The sequence below is a fragment of the Chiloscyllium punctatum genome, chromosome 10 (assembly GCF_047496795.1).
Source record: "Chiloscyllium punctatum isolate Juve2018m chromosome 10, sChiPun1.3, whole genome shotgun sequence".
Classification (NCBI taxonomy): domain Eukaryota; kingdom Metazoa; phylum Chordata; class Chondrichthyes; order Orectolobiformes; family Hemiscylliidae; genus Chiloscyllium; species Chiloscyllium punctatum.
In genome coordinates this window covers 6,938,970-6,953,915 of record NC_092748.1, presented here as the reverse complement: position 1 = coordinate 6,953,915, position 14,946 = coordinate 6,938,970, and the positions used below count along the sequence as shown (strand labels likewise).

General features: G+C 42.3%; 1 protein-coding gene across 1 annotated transcript in view; it reads left to right on the top strand.

Moving 5' to 3' along the window:
* The window catches only part of traf3ip1 (TNF receptor-associated factor 3 interacting protein 1), a 174,530-nt gene that overhangs the window by 54,128 nt on the left and 105,456 nt on the right, over positions 1-14,946 (top strand). The window contains exon 6 of the mRNA XM_072578390.1: positions 6,919-7,002. Coding sequence (XP_072434491.1) covers positions 6,919-7,002 — 84 coding nt within the window. The remainder of the gene's footprint in view (positions 1-6,918; positions 7,003-14,946) is intronic.

Here is a 14,946-nt window from a genome sequence, read left to right as displayed (position 1 = left end):
CCCTTTCTGTCCTTCCTGTAGCATTTGTATCCTGGAATGTTAAGCTGCTATCCTGTCCCTCCCTGAGCCATGTTTCTGTAATTGCTATGATGTCCCAGTCCCATGTTCCTAACCATGCCCTCAGTTCATCTGCCTTCCCTCTTAGGCCTCTTGAAATAAATGCAGTTTAATTTATCAGTCCTACCTTGTTCTCTGCTTTGTTCCTGCCTGCCCTGACTGCTTGACTCGTTTCTGTTCTCAAATGGATCTCTTTTCTCACTATCTCCCTGGGTGCCTCCCCCCCCACCTTACTAGTTTTAATCCTCCCGTTCAGCTGTAGCAAATATCCCTGCCAGTATATTAGTCCCCTTCCAATTTAGGTGCAATCTGTCCTTGTTGTACAGGTCACTTCTACCCCAAAAGAGATTCCAATGATCCAAAAATGTGAATCCTTCTCCCATACACCAGCTCCTCAGCCATGCATTCATCTGCTCTATTCTCCTATTCCTGCCCTCACTAGCTCATAGCATTGGGAGTAATTCAGATATTATTACTCTCTACCACCTCCTTTTCAAATTCCTGCCTAACTGTCTGTAATCTCCCTTCAGAATCTCAACCTTTTCCCTTCCTATGTCGTTGGTTCCAATGTGTACTTTGACCTCCTGCTGGCCCCTCTCCCCCTTTAGAACATACTGCATCCTCTCTGAGCCATCCTTGATCCTGGCACCAAGGAAGCAACACATTATTCTGATGTTTTGCTGCTGGCCACAGAAACGTCTGTTTCTAGCTCGGACTAGAGAGTCCCCGAATACAATTGATCTCTTGGAACCCAACATACCCCTCGTTGCATTAGAGCCAGTCTCAGTACCAGAAACTTGGCAGTTCGTACCACATTTCCCCGAGATTCTGTCACCCCCTACCTTTTCCAAAACCGCATACTTATTTGAAATGGGAATCGCCACAGAAGACTCCTGCACTAACTGCCTACCTCTCTTACCTTTCCTGGAGTTAAATCATCTATGTGATTGTATCTGCGACTTTTCCCCCTTCTTATAACTGCCATCCATCACATCCCCTTGCTCTTGTAAATTCCTCATTGCCTCTAACTGTCTCTCCAACCGATCCATTTGATCTGATAGGATTCGGAACCAACGATATTTATTGCAGATATGATCCTCGGCAACCCGTAAACGCTCCCTAAACTCCCACATCCGATAAGAAGTGCATATCACTCTACTAAAGGCCAGCTTTGCTCCTTCACAATCTGCAGACCCAGAAAATAGAACAGTCTTATTCCTCTACAAGACACTGCTCCAGGTTAAATTAATAGTTATGGCTTATATTTTAAGTTTAATCAAGAGACAAATCTCAATAAAAAATATAATAAAGAAAGAACCCAGTCTACCCACTACTGCAGACTTACTGTAAGGCCACACTTAAATATTCACTTCTGTTTCTGTGCTGTGACCTCTCTCAAACAGGTTTCTCCAAGAATTTCACTGTTTGTTAATTTTCCCAGACGCACTTCTATGTCTGGCGATACATGAATTCAAACAGCAAAGGCAGTAACTGTGCAGGTTCACTGCTCTGTCAGTTTCTTTCTCTCTCTCTCTCTCTCTCTCTCTCTCTCTCTCTCTCTCTCTCTCTCTCTCTCTCTCTCTCTTTCTCACTCACACTCACACTCACACTCACACACACTCACACTCACACTCACACTCACACTCACACTCTCTCCCTCTCTCTCTCTCTCTCTCTCTCTCTCTGTCTCCTGCACTGACCTCAGCATGTGCTTCCTTTGTCTCTTTCTCTCCCTTTTAAAACTGCTGTTGTTTTGACTTTTTTTTCTCAAAGTTCCAAAACAATGCAACAGCATAGAAAACAGTAATTGCTGCTCCAGGAATTTGAGGAAATCACCTCCACCGCCTAAAATACCTCAAAAAAGGAGCAGCAGTTACAGCCAGAAATTTTTCCAGTCTTCCATCTTTGATTACCCAGAATACTGCCTCGAGGCAGAATACTTCCCATCTATAGCCACTCTCTGCCTTCTATCAGCCAATCAATTCTGAATCCAGACAGCCAAATCTCCCTGTATCACATACTTCTTGACTTTATGAATGAGCCTACTGTGGGGACTTATCAAATGCCTTGCTGGTCCATTTCCATCACATCCACTGCTCGACCTTTGTCAACATGTCTCATCACCTCCTCAAAGGACTCAATAAGATTTGTGAGGCATGACCTGCCTCTCACTAAGCTGTGCCTTTACTCACGCTATGCTTTTCCTTTTATCCCTAAGAATTCTTTTCAAAACCTTGCTGACCACAGATTTAAGACTGACTGGTCTGTAATTGCCAGGAATTTCCCTATTCTCCATCTTGAAAAGAGGAACAACATTTACCTTCCTCCAGTCCTCTGGTATGATTCCTGTGGAGAGTGAGGAAGCAAAGATCTTCACCAGCAGCTTAGCAACCTCCTTTCTCACTTCCGTGGGCACTAATCAATCTTAATGTATGCAAAAAGTTTTGAGTACATCAACTTCATCAATCTTGATCTGTTCAAGCCTATTTTCCAGCTCCTCAAAGTTCTCATTCACAACAAGGTCCATTTTCTTAGTGAAAACCAAAGCAAAAAACTCATTTAGGGCTTCCCTTATCTGCTCAGACACCACACACAAGTTCCCTATGCTATCCCTGACTGGCCGTACCTTCTCCCTGATTGTTCTCTTATGAGTAAAATGCCTTTGGGTTCTCCCTAATCCTTCCCACCAATCCTTTTTCATGCCCCTTCCTGGCTCTTCTCAGTCCATTTCTGAGCTCCTTCCTAGCAAGCCTATAATCCTGTAAAGCTGTGCTAGACCTTTGTTTCCTCCACCTTACGTAAGCTGCCTTCTTCCTCTTGATGAGAAGCTCCTCTGTTCTCATTATTCAAGGCTCCTTAACCTTACCCCTTCTTGCCTGTTTCAGGGAAACAAATTTGTGCATCACTCGCAACAACTGCTCCATAAACATTCTCCACATGTTTGTTGTGCCCTTTCTGGGGAACAATTGCTCCCAATCTGTATTTTCTAACTCCTGTCTGATAGCGTCATAATTTCCTTTTCCCCAATTAAATATCTTCCTGTGGTAACTGCTTCTTTTCCTCTCCATGACTATGGTAAACGTGAGGCAGTTATGGTCTCTGTCGCCAAAGTGTTCTGACACCTGTCCTCGCTCATTGCCAAGCACCAAATCCAAAATGGCCTCTCCCCTCGTTGGCCTGTCTACATACTGAGTAAGGAAACCCTCCTGAACACACCTCACAAAAACAGCTCTATCCAAACCATCTGCACTAAGGAGGTTCCAGTCAATATTGAGAAAGTTGAAGTCACCCATTACAATAAACCTGCTACATCTGCATTTTTCCAAAATCTGCCTGCCTATGAGTTCTTCGATCTCCCTACTGCTATTAAAGGGTCTGTAGAAAACCCCAATGAGGTGGCTGCACCTTTGCTGTTCCTAACATCCACTCATACTGACACAGTAGACAAACCTTCCTCAACAACCTTTGTTTCTGTAGTTGTGATGCACTCTCTGATTAGCACTGCTTCACCCTCTCCTCTTTTTCCACCTTCCCCGTTCTTTTTGAATGTTCTAAACCATAGAACATTTAGCAACCATTCCTGCCCCTGTGAAACCCACGTTTCCATTATGGCCACAACATCATATTCCCAAGTACTGATCCATTCTAAGTTCACACTGTTATGTCTGACACTCCTTGTGTTAAAGCAGACACACTTTAACTGATCCCTTTGTTTCATCACATGAAAAACCTTCCTGATAGATTCACTACATCTTGTCACTGCCCCATCTGCAACTACCCCCCTCTCAGATGTGTAGCTCTGGTTCCCCCCCCACCCCCCTGCCAAACTAGTTTAAACCCTCCTGAACTACATGAGCAAATCTCCCATCCAGGACATTTGAGCCCCTCCAGTTCAGATGCAAGCTGTCCTTCATGAACAGATCCCACCTTTCCCAGAAGGCATCCCAATGGTCGAAGTATCTGAAGCCCTCCCTCCTGCACCACGTGTAAAGCTGCACTTGCTGACTGTTCCTCACTTCACTATCTCGTGGCACTGGTAGCAAACCTGGGATCACTACTCTACTCACCCTGCTCTTCAGCTTCCAACCTAGCTCTCTGCATTCACCTTTCAGATCCTCAATCCCTTTCCTGGCTGTATCATTGGTGCCAATATGTACCACAATTTCTGGCTGCTCACCCTCCCCCTTCAGAATCCAGTAAACCTGATCGGCTACATCCCAGACCCAAGCATCGGGGAGCCAACGTACCTTCCGGGAGTCCCATTCCTGACCACAGATCTCCTGTCAATGCATCTAACTATTGAGTCCCCTACCACTAGTACTTTTCTATTCTTTCCCCCTCCCTTCTGAGCCAATTAAAAACTTCCTGGCAGCCCTCGCCCCTCTCAGCCCTCTCTCCTTGCCGCTGTGTTCAAAATGGAGGCCCAACTCTCGAGTTAAGTCCCTTTCTAATTGGGAAAAATTAACCTTCTGGCAGCCCTTGCTTCTTTTCGCTCTCTCTCTTCGACGCTCTGTTCAAAATGGAGGTTTATTGAGTATGAATCGTCTACCCAATTTGTTGAATATTTCAGAGAAAATGACATCCTATATTAATCGCTAAGTCATGTGATGTAGTTCACCTCAACGTTCAGAGGTCTTTGTTGTATTGATTTGTGTGCTCCTTTAGCAGTTTTGGAAGTGGGTATCAAGAAAAATGCATGAATGTGAATAAGTATCTAGGCAAAGGGAAGAAAGTAAAACATTGTTGTCAGGTAAAAGGAAGGGTTACATGAGGTGGAACATCATTGTGCAGGGTATTCTAAATCCCCTTCAATCTCAATTATGGATTGTTAGTTTCTCTCAATGCTAAACAGGAACTGACAATAATCAGGATTGTTGCTAAGATTTTCTCAACTGGCATTAGAAACGGTTTGCTGGACCGATTAGTGATAATTGAAGTTCACTGGGAGCAGATAAACATTCATTATGGACAGTAAAATAAATCAAAGATCTGTGGAAATTCTGAAACAGAACTTGTTGTTGCAGCAGTGGCTTGGAGAAAAGAGGACAGAGTTAGTCTGGTGATGACTCTTCAGAATACAATTCAGCAGCAATCTCTATTTTTGTTTCATTGTGGACATGGGAGAATGCATTTGTGAAAGTTTAAAGAAGCCTAAAATGTGTTTAGCTGATTCATTGCTCCCCATAGTCGTCGTCATTTTGAATTCTCCACCCAAAGGTATGTCCAATTCATAGTGCCATAAATTCGAGCAAGGCCAACGAGGCAGGTCCTGAATCTAACACAGCCAGAACAGGGATTACAGCCTGTTCTATTGGTACAAGTCTGATCCACACAACTCATTCAGTCAATTGTAACCCCCTCTACTACTTAAAAAGGACAACACTGAACAGATGTTTTGGAATATCACCCAGATTCATCTCCCGACAACTATCTTGCCTTAGACTTGTTGCCATTCCTGCACTGTCACTGAGTCAAAAATCTTGAAACTGTCCTCCTAACAGCATTGTGGATGTTATACACTCCCATGCATTGCAGCAGTTCAAGGAGGCAAGTCACCATTGCCGCCTTAAATTTATTTGCTCACAGTAAACTTCAATTGCCACTAATCAGTCCAGAAAATGATCTGTAATACCCTTTAACTGTATCTTGTTTGGTATTAAGTGAGAAATTCACTATGCATCGTGGAGCCTGAAGACTATTTAGAATACCCTGCTTGATGATTTTCCGCTTAATGCAACTTTTTTTAACCTGGCAACAATATTTACTTCAGTAAAATGCTGGCTTAGCCAGCAACACCCACATCCCATGAGCAATTTTTAAAGGTACAAAATGGAATATAGTAAATAATGAACCCAAATGATTATTTTAAATGTCACAAAGCAGTGATATTGTAAGCTGCAGGTACAACAGAAAGACAAGCATTTCTGTTATGCTTTCCATGACTCCAAACCCTCAAAGCACTTTTTAGCCATTTAAGTTCTATTTGAAGTGTAGTCACAGATGAAATGTAAAAAATCAGGCAGCTAATTTGCACTCCGTAAACCTGCACAAGCAGCAATATGATAATTATCGAATGATTGTTTTGTTGTGTTGTTGATTGAGGGTTAATTGTCAACCAGGGTAGTGGGGCCATGAAGTCTGCTCTTATTCAAAATGGTACTGTGGGATCTTTTAAATACATGCAAATTGAGGCAGATATGGTGTTGCGATTTAACTTCTCATTCAAAAGGTAGCATATCCAGAATGCAATGCTGACTTAGTACTGAAATGGAGTGCTAATTTTGAATTTTTGTGCTGAAGTCCTAGAGTTGGGTGAAAATCCAAAAATGTCTGTTTTGGAACCAAAAATAACTGAGCCACAGCTAACATTGGAGTAAGCCTATAGCAGAAATCACAAAGATTTTTTCACATGAAGTAACAATAACTAGAATATATTGCCCGGAAAGGTGGTTGAGGCCAGAAAAATGGATTGATGCAAGAAAATGAAAGATACTGTAATGGAAAGGTATTTAACTAGGTGCTGGTACCTTAGAAGCATGAGAGAAAGTAGACTGAAGAACTTAGAATTAGCTTTATTGTCACATGTATTCACATGAGAACAGTGAAAAGTTTGCAAATCACCACTTACTGCGCCATCTTAGGTACAACGGTACCTAGGTACAGATTCTTCAGTAAAAATTCTTACGAAAAACATTGTGTAATGATATTGATTATTGTTTTTGTTTGAAATTTATAAAAAAATGTTCTTGGGAATGCTGCTTGTGAGGCTGTTATTTATTGTTCATCCATGATTTTCCTTGATAAGATGTTTGCATACAACTACGGTTGTGATAACCATAGTGCTGTTTTTTATATCTGTAGCCTAAAGTTGCAGCTGAGGAAAAACCCCATAAGCAGCCTCCAGAGATGATGAAGAAAGACAACAAAATTGATATCGACCAAGAGGTACGTAATTTGTGCTTAACATGGGAGAAAATGTTTTGTGTGCCTAACAACTATTATTATAGATGAATATACGCTTTGAGCTAGCTCTACCTATAAGAAAATCTTGTGGTGTTTCCAAAAAATGCAGTTAGGGAGTTGAACCAGGCAAAAATGATTTACCGTTATTCTCAAAATGAAAATATGACTACAATATGCGTATATCATTTTACACAGCACAACAAAAGAAATAGATTTTTAATTGCTATTTTTATATGGACTTGCTCTACACATACTCTATCTAGCTGGCTGTTTTGGACTATAGGTGGCACCAATGTATTGCAAATTCCAATGGCAAAAGATAGTAAAACCACCAGAGCAAACATAAATAGCTTGGAGGTTTCTGTTCAGTTTACTCAGCATCTGATTGAGATTTCTTGCAGATATGTTGCAGTTCAAAATTAAAAGCTGGAGAATGCAGATTTTAATGCCTATTGAGGATGTATTCAGTTATAGGAGGAAAGTCTGTTCCCAGAAATTGTTCTGATGTGTCTGGGGTTGATGATACTTATCTGGCTCTTGCTTCTTTGCTTAAACAGAGTCTGCAGTTTCCCAGATATTTTTTTCTGAATTGGGTGTAAGTTTTCTCCTTAATTGTAATGTAACTGTTGGGCAGTAATTAATTAGGGACAGGTGAATGTCATATAAAATTTCATGTTACTTGGACTGTTTGAACATAGAACAGTACAGCACAGTACAGGCCCTTCGGTCCTCAATGTTGTGCCAACTTTTTATCTTACACTAAGATCAAACTAACCTACATACCCTTCATTTTACTATCATCCATGTGCCTATCCAAGAGTTGTTTAAATGTCCCTAATGTATCTGACTCTACTCCCACTGTTGGCAGTGCATTCCACATACCCACCACTCTGTGTGAAGAGCCTACCTCTGACATCTGCCCTAAACCTTCCTCCAATCACCTTAAAATTATGCCCCCTTGTGATAGTCATTTCCAACCTGAGAAAAAGTCTCTAGCTATCCACTCTATGCCTCTCATCATCTTGTACACCTCTGTCAAGTCACCACTCATCCTTCTTCGCTCCAGTGAGAAAAGCCCTAGCTTCCTCAATGTTTCTTCATAAGACATGCCCTCCAGACCAGGCAACATCCTGATAAGTCTCCTCTGTCCCCTCTCTAATGCTTCCACATCCTTCCTGTAATGAGGGGACCAGAACTGAACACAATATACCAAATGTGATCTAACCAGGGCTTTATAGATCAGCAGCATAACTTTGTGCCTCTTAAACTCAGTTCCACTGCTAATAAAAGCCAACACACCATATGCCTTCTTAACAACCCTATCAACTTGAGTGGCAACTTTGAGGGATCTATGGACATGGACCCCAAGATGCCTCTGTTCCTTCACACAACCAAGAATCCTTAAACTCTGTACTCTGCATTCAAATCTGACCTTCCAAAATGAATCCCTTCACACTTTTCAGGTAGAACTCCATCTACCACTTCACAGCCCAGGTCTGCATCCTGTCAATGTTCAGTTGCAAACTACAACAGCCCTCCACACAATTCAAAACCCCACCAACCTTTGTGTCAACTGCAAATTTACTGACCCACTCTTCCAATTCCTCATCCAAATCATTTATAAGAATTACAAAGCGTAGAGGTCCCAGAATAGATCCCTGCATAACACCACTGGTCACTGAGCTACCACCATCTGTCTTCTATGAGCCAGCCAATTCTCTATCAAATTCTGTATCCAAGCAGGCAAATTTCCCTGAATCCCATGCCTCCTTACTTTCTGAATGAGCCTACCATAGGGAACCTTATCAAACACCTTGCTAAAATCCATGTATGCCATATCCACTGCTTTACCTTCATCAATGTGTTTTGTCACCTCCTCAAAGAATTCAATAAGGCTTGTGAGGCATGACCTGCCCCTCACAAAGTAATACTGACTATCTCTAATCAAAACTTTTCCAAGTAATCGTAAATCCTGTCTCTCAGAATCCTCTCCAGTAATTTGCCCACAATTGATGTAAGACTGACTGGTCTGTAATTCCCAGAGTTATCCCTGTTCCCTTTCTTGAACAAGAGAAAAACATTTGCCATCCTCCAATCATCAGGTACTACTCCAGCGGACAGCGAGGATGCAAAGATCATCATCCAAAGGTGTAGCAAACCTCTCCCTTTCTTCCTATAGTAACTTTGGGTATATCCCGTCTAGCTCAGGGAACTCATCTATCCTTATCTTTTTCAAAATTCCCAACACATCCTCCTTCTTGACATCAACCTATGAGGTCCCTCTCAGTAGTGACTATTGAAGCAAAGTCCTCATTAAGGACCTACCCTATCTCTTCTGACGCCAGGCACAAGTTCCCTCTACTATCCCTGATTGGCCCTATCTTCACTCTGGCCATCCTCTGGTTTGGGTCTTTTGATATTTTCTCATTATCCTTGTGTGTGCTAATACATATGTTTTGTATAATGTATCATTGCTTCAGAACATTTCAATTGAAGACAATGTTTTTTTTGCTTCTAGCCACTAAGATATAAAAGATCCTAGATAGAGGTCCAAGTAGAAGCATGAGGGAGGATAGCCACCATTGGAAAGACAGCTTATCAACATCAATGTAACAACATTTGTTAGAAAGATCAGACAGATTGTTCTGTTGGCTTTTGTGATCAGGATGGTCCTTGAATGACGCTGAATAATAGATCCTGCCCAAATGGCAGTAGTGGCACTGCAGTCGGCCTCTTGTTTATCTGAGGTTAGCAGGGGTTCAAGCTCACTAACAACATTTTTTTGGAAATGTTCTTGCTTGGTCATTCGTGGAGTACAGGATTAGACTTGAACAAGATTGGCAATTTCCTCAATCAGCATTGGGGCCATGTCTTATGAATATTTTTTTTCCCAGAAGGTTTATCAAGGGGACAGCTTTTCCCTGCCCTGATTGTTCACAGAGTCACCGAATCTCTACAGCATGGAAGCAGACCATTTCAGCTCATCGAGTCCTCACCGACCTTCCGAAGACCCAGACCCTCTATCATATCCCTGTAATCCTGCATTTCCCATGGCTAGTTCATGTAGCCTGCACACTATGGTCAATCCACCTCACCTGCATATCTTTTGACTCTGGGAGATTCATTCCTGAAGAAGGGCTTATGCCCGAATCGTTGATTCTCCTGCTCCTTGGATGCTGCCTGGCCTGCTGTGTTTTTCCAGTGCCACACTTTTCAACTCTGGTCTCCAGCATCTGCAGTCCTCACTTTCTTCGAGAAAACTGGAGTACCCAGATGAAACCCATGTAGACATTGGAGAAAATGTGCAAAGTCTGCACGGACAGTTGCCCAAGGGTGGAATTGAACCCAGGTCCCTGGCACTGTGAAGCAGCAGTGCTAACCACTGTGCCACTCTTGTTCATGATTTCAGTGCTCTGGCTACAAGGGGACTTCTTGGCATACTTGTAACGGAAGAGATTTTTTGAACATGTGCTATGCTGAATGGGATTTGTGGTCAGGTTACATCGGTTGCAGGTGCAAGCAAATTGGCACTCTGCAAAAAGATTTAGGGCAAAGACTCTGTTCGACAGCTCCCCTTGCTCTCACTCTGGGATTGCAGTGGGAAAGAAGTTTGGAAAGCACTGGCCTTTATACATTAACGATTTATATGAAGGAATTGAGGGCATTCTAGCTATGTTTGCAGACAATACAAAGGTAGGTGGAAGTACAGGTAGAATTGAGGAGGCAGGGAAGGTACAGAAGAATTTGGACAGGTTAGGAGAGTAGGCAAAGAAGTGGCAGATGGAGTACATCGTGGGGAATTGTGAGGTCATGCACTTTGTTAGGAAGAATAGAGGCATGGACTATTTTCTAAATGGGGAGAAAATTCAGAAGTCTGAAGTGAAAGAGACTTGGGAGTTCTAGTCCCAGGATTCTCTCAAGGTAAACTGGCAGGTTGAGTCAGTAGTTAGGAAGGCAAGTGCAATAATAGCATTTATTTTGACAGGACTTGAATATAAAAGCAGGGATGTACTTTTGAGGGTCTGTAAGATTTTGGTCAGACCACATTTGGAGTATTGTGTGCAGTTTTGGGGCCCACATATCAGGAAGGATGTTCTAGACCTGGAGCTTGTTTAGAGGACGTTCATGAGGATGGTCCCAGGCGAACGTTTGAGGATTCTGGGTTGATACTCAATGGAGTTTAGAAGGATGAGGGGGAAATCTAATTGAAACATACAGAATACTGAGTGGCCTGGACAGAGTAGATGTTGGGAAGATGGAAAGATGTTTCCATTGGTAGGAGAGATTAGGACCCGAGAGCACAGCCTTAGAGTAAAGGAAAGACCATTTAGAATGGAGATAAGGAGAAATGTCTTTAGCCAGAGAGTGATGAATCTATGAAATTCATTGCCAAAGAATGCTGTTGAGACAACAAAACTGCAGATGCTGGAATCCAAGGTAGACAAGCAGGAGGCTGGCAAAACACAGCAAGCCGGACGGCATCAGGAGGTGGAAAGGTCAACTTTTCGGATGTAACCCTTCTTTAGAATGTTGTGGAGGCCAGGTCACTCAGTTTCTTTAAGACTGAGATAAATAGGTCCTTGATCAAGGGTTATGGGGAGGAAGCAGAAGAATGGGGTTGAGAAACATATCAGCCATGATTGAATGATGGAGCAGACTTGATGAATTGAATGGCCTATTCTCTGCTCCTATGTCTTATGACCTCACTTGTTTCTTTGTTAAGTGTCACAAATTAAATCACAGGTTAATTTTGGAAAACAAAAATTGAAGATAGTTTACATGTTGGGAATTATGCAATCAGGAATACTTTTGTGAACAAATTGAGACCATTTTGAACTTCCTTTGAAAATATGAGCAGAATGGATCAATCTTAGCAGAACAAACTTGACATTCTCATTATGTTTATCACATTTATACACAGCTTCCCCAGGATCAAGAATGACTTGATTCCACTCTGAATTAATGAATTCTGATAATTCTAATGTGTGATTGACAGACCCTGACAGATGGGGCAAACGGTGTCTGAAGGGTTGAGTAGATGGATTGTTTGGAAATGTGTAGACTCTCTCCAATGCCCCAACTTGGCATCTATGTTCCTGATGAAGTCTCCTAATGTATTTATGAAGCTTCTGCATTTTAGTTGTTCGGGATTCCAATGATGGAATTGGTTGGGTTTTGTTCTTTGACCTCTTCAAAGAAGCATTGAGATCTTCCCTAAAGCATTTCTGTTGTTCTGGCATCTTCTGCCACAACCGAGTTCCACATGGAATAGTTTTTCTGGAATCAGGTATCAGGCATATAAGCAACCTAACCAGCCCAATGGACCTAGTTTTGAGTGATTAGTACCACCTTACTGGCCATGTTGGTTTTGGAGAGAATGCTATTGGTGAGCCGCCTTTCTTACCACTGGATTTGGACGATCTTACGAAGGCAGTGTCAATGGTACTTCTCCAATGCTTTGAGGTGCTTGCTTTTGGTTCTTAACATCTCCAAAGCCTAAAGGCGAATGGGCTGACCACTGCTTGGTAGACATAATCTAAATCTAAGATTTGAGATCATCATCTAGAAATATTCTGCTCTATAGTTGGCCGGACACTGAACTAATACGTATGATGTGATCTGTCCTATTAAAGGCCAGGCACCTGTTTTGGTGAAGTATGTTTGAAGTGTCACTGTTGGGTTGAGGTAGGGGAAGATGAGGATTTCTACACAGAACCTGATGTGAGTGAATGTACTGGCTATGCCAGCATACTAAGGTGAACACTGCTTTTCTTTAAATAGGGTGATGGAATATTTTACATTAACTTAAGAGGGCAAGCAAGATTTTGGTTTGAAGTCTCATATGAAAGACAAGATCTCTGACTCCCTAGGTTTTACACTGGAGTATAAGGTTAAATTATGTGCTTAACTCTCAGCCTATTCAAACAGATTTGGGAGTGCTACCCATTTAAACACTACTGATGTCTAGAAGAAGGTGAGTAAACCTTCAGAAGTTCAGTTGTTGGACAGAGTGCGCTAATAGTCATAATGTAAAGGAATTCATTTGGCATCATACCCAAGTTTGTGTTGTTGACTGATGAGCAGTAAAGGAATTTGTAAGATTGGGTCAGTAACAGTAGTCCTGCATCATGTAGTTTTACTCCCTTCACACAGAAACTGAAATAATTCTGAGACTGGTATTCCATCACCAAGTCATCCTTTATTTACATATGAACAGTCCTTGACTTTAGCACATTCTCTTTCAGAGTCAGTATCACTGACACTCTTATATGTCAGCCAGGGCTCCCTGTTTGGACCAGATTAACAGCCCCAATTAGGGAATTCATATTCTGAGGTCCAGCTGGCTGATTTCCTTACAATCACGACAGAAACAGTTGGTATTAAATCCATAAACATCAAAGGATATGTATACTATTCAAACAGAGGTGAATATATTTCTGTAAGCAGAACACATCTTGAGTTATTAAAGGTAGCAAGATTTACAAATATAGTGGTGTCAACCACTATGGTTTTCCAGAGCTTTCTTGCTTACACGAGGGCTGGGGTCATGGAGAAAAGACTTTTTTTCTGAAATAGTCATGAGTTTTAGAGCCAGAGAGATATCCAGCACTGAAACAGACCCTTCGGTCCAACTTATCTGTGGCGACCAGATATCCTAAATAAATCTAGTCCATTTTTCCAGCATTTAGCCCCTTTTAAATGTTGTAATCATATCAGCCTCCACCATTTCCTCTGGTAGTTACGACCATACATGCACCACCCTCTGCAAGAAAAAGTTGTCCATTAGGTCCTTAAAATCTTTTCCCTTCTAACCTTAAACCTATGCCCTCTAGGTTTGGACTGTCCCACCCCAGGGAAAAGACCTTATCCATGTCCCTCACGATTTTATAAACCTCTAAAAGGTCATCTCTCAGCCTCTGACGCTCCGGGAAAACAGCTCCAGCCTATTCAGCCTCTCCCTATTGGTCAAGCTCTCCATTCCTGGCAACACCATTGTAAATCTTTTCTGAACCCTTTCAAGTTTCGCAACATTCTTCCTATAGCAGGGAGACCAAAACTGAACACAGTATTTCAATAGTGGCATATCCAATGTCCTGTACAGCTGCAACATGACCTCCCCATTCCTATACTCAATGCAGTGATCAACAAAGGCAAGCATTCAGTGTGGCATGGTGGCTCAGTGGTTAGCACTGCTGCCGAACAGCGCCAGGGACCCGGGTTCAATTCCCACCTTGGGTGAATATCTGTATGGAGTTTGCATGTTCTCCCCATGTCTGCGTGGGTTTCCTCCGGGTGCTCCAATTTTCTCCCACAATCCAATCGTGCAGGTTAGGTGTAATTTGCCGATAGTGTTAGGTGCATTAGTCAGGGGTAAATATGAGGAATGAGTCTGGATGGGTTACTCTTCGGATGGTTGGTGTGGACTTTTTGGGCTGAAGGGCCTGTTTCCGTACTCTAGGAAATCTAATCTAATTTAAAAAAAACAAATATCTTCTTCTCTATCCTATCTACCTGCAACTCCACTTTCAAGGAACTTTGAACCTGCACTCCAACGTCTGTTTGTTCAGCAACATTCCCCAGGACCTTATAAGTCCTGCTAAGATTTGCCTTTCCAAAATGTAGCACCTTACATTTATCTAAATTAAACTCTGTTTGCCATTCCTCGGCCCATTGGCCCATTCAAGATTTGATTTGATGCTTGTAGATTGTCACTGCTTCCCCATCCCACCCCCCATGGGAGATGTGAGAGTAAGGGCCTGTTAGTTGTACCTTGGTTGGAGCTCCATCTTGATCATTACTTCCTTAGGTCTCATGCCTCCAAAACTTTAGATGACGACTTCACTTAAGGTGCTGACCCCATCTTTGGGAACTTCTGCACTAAATCTTCCAGATGACTGTGTGGCTGCAGAGAGGGTAAAAGAGTGG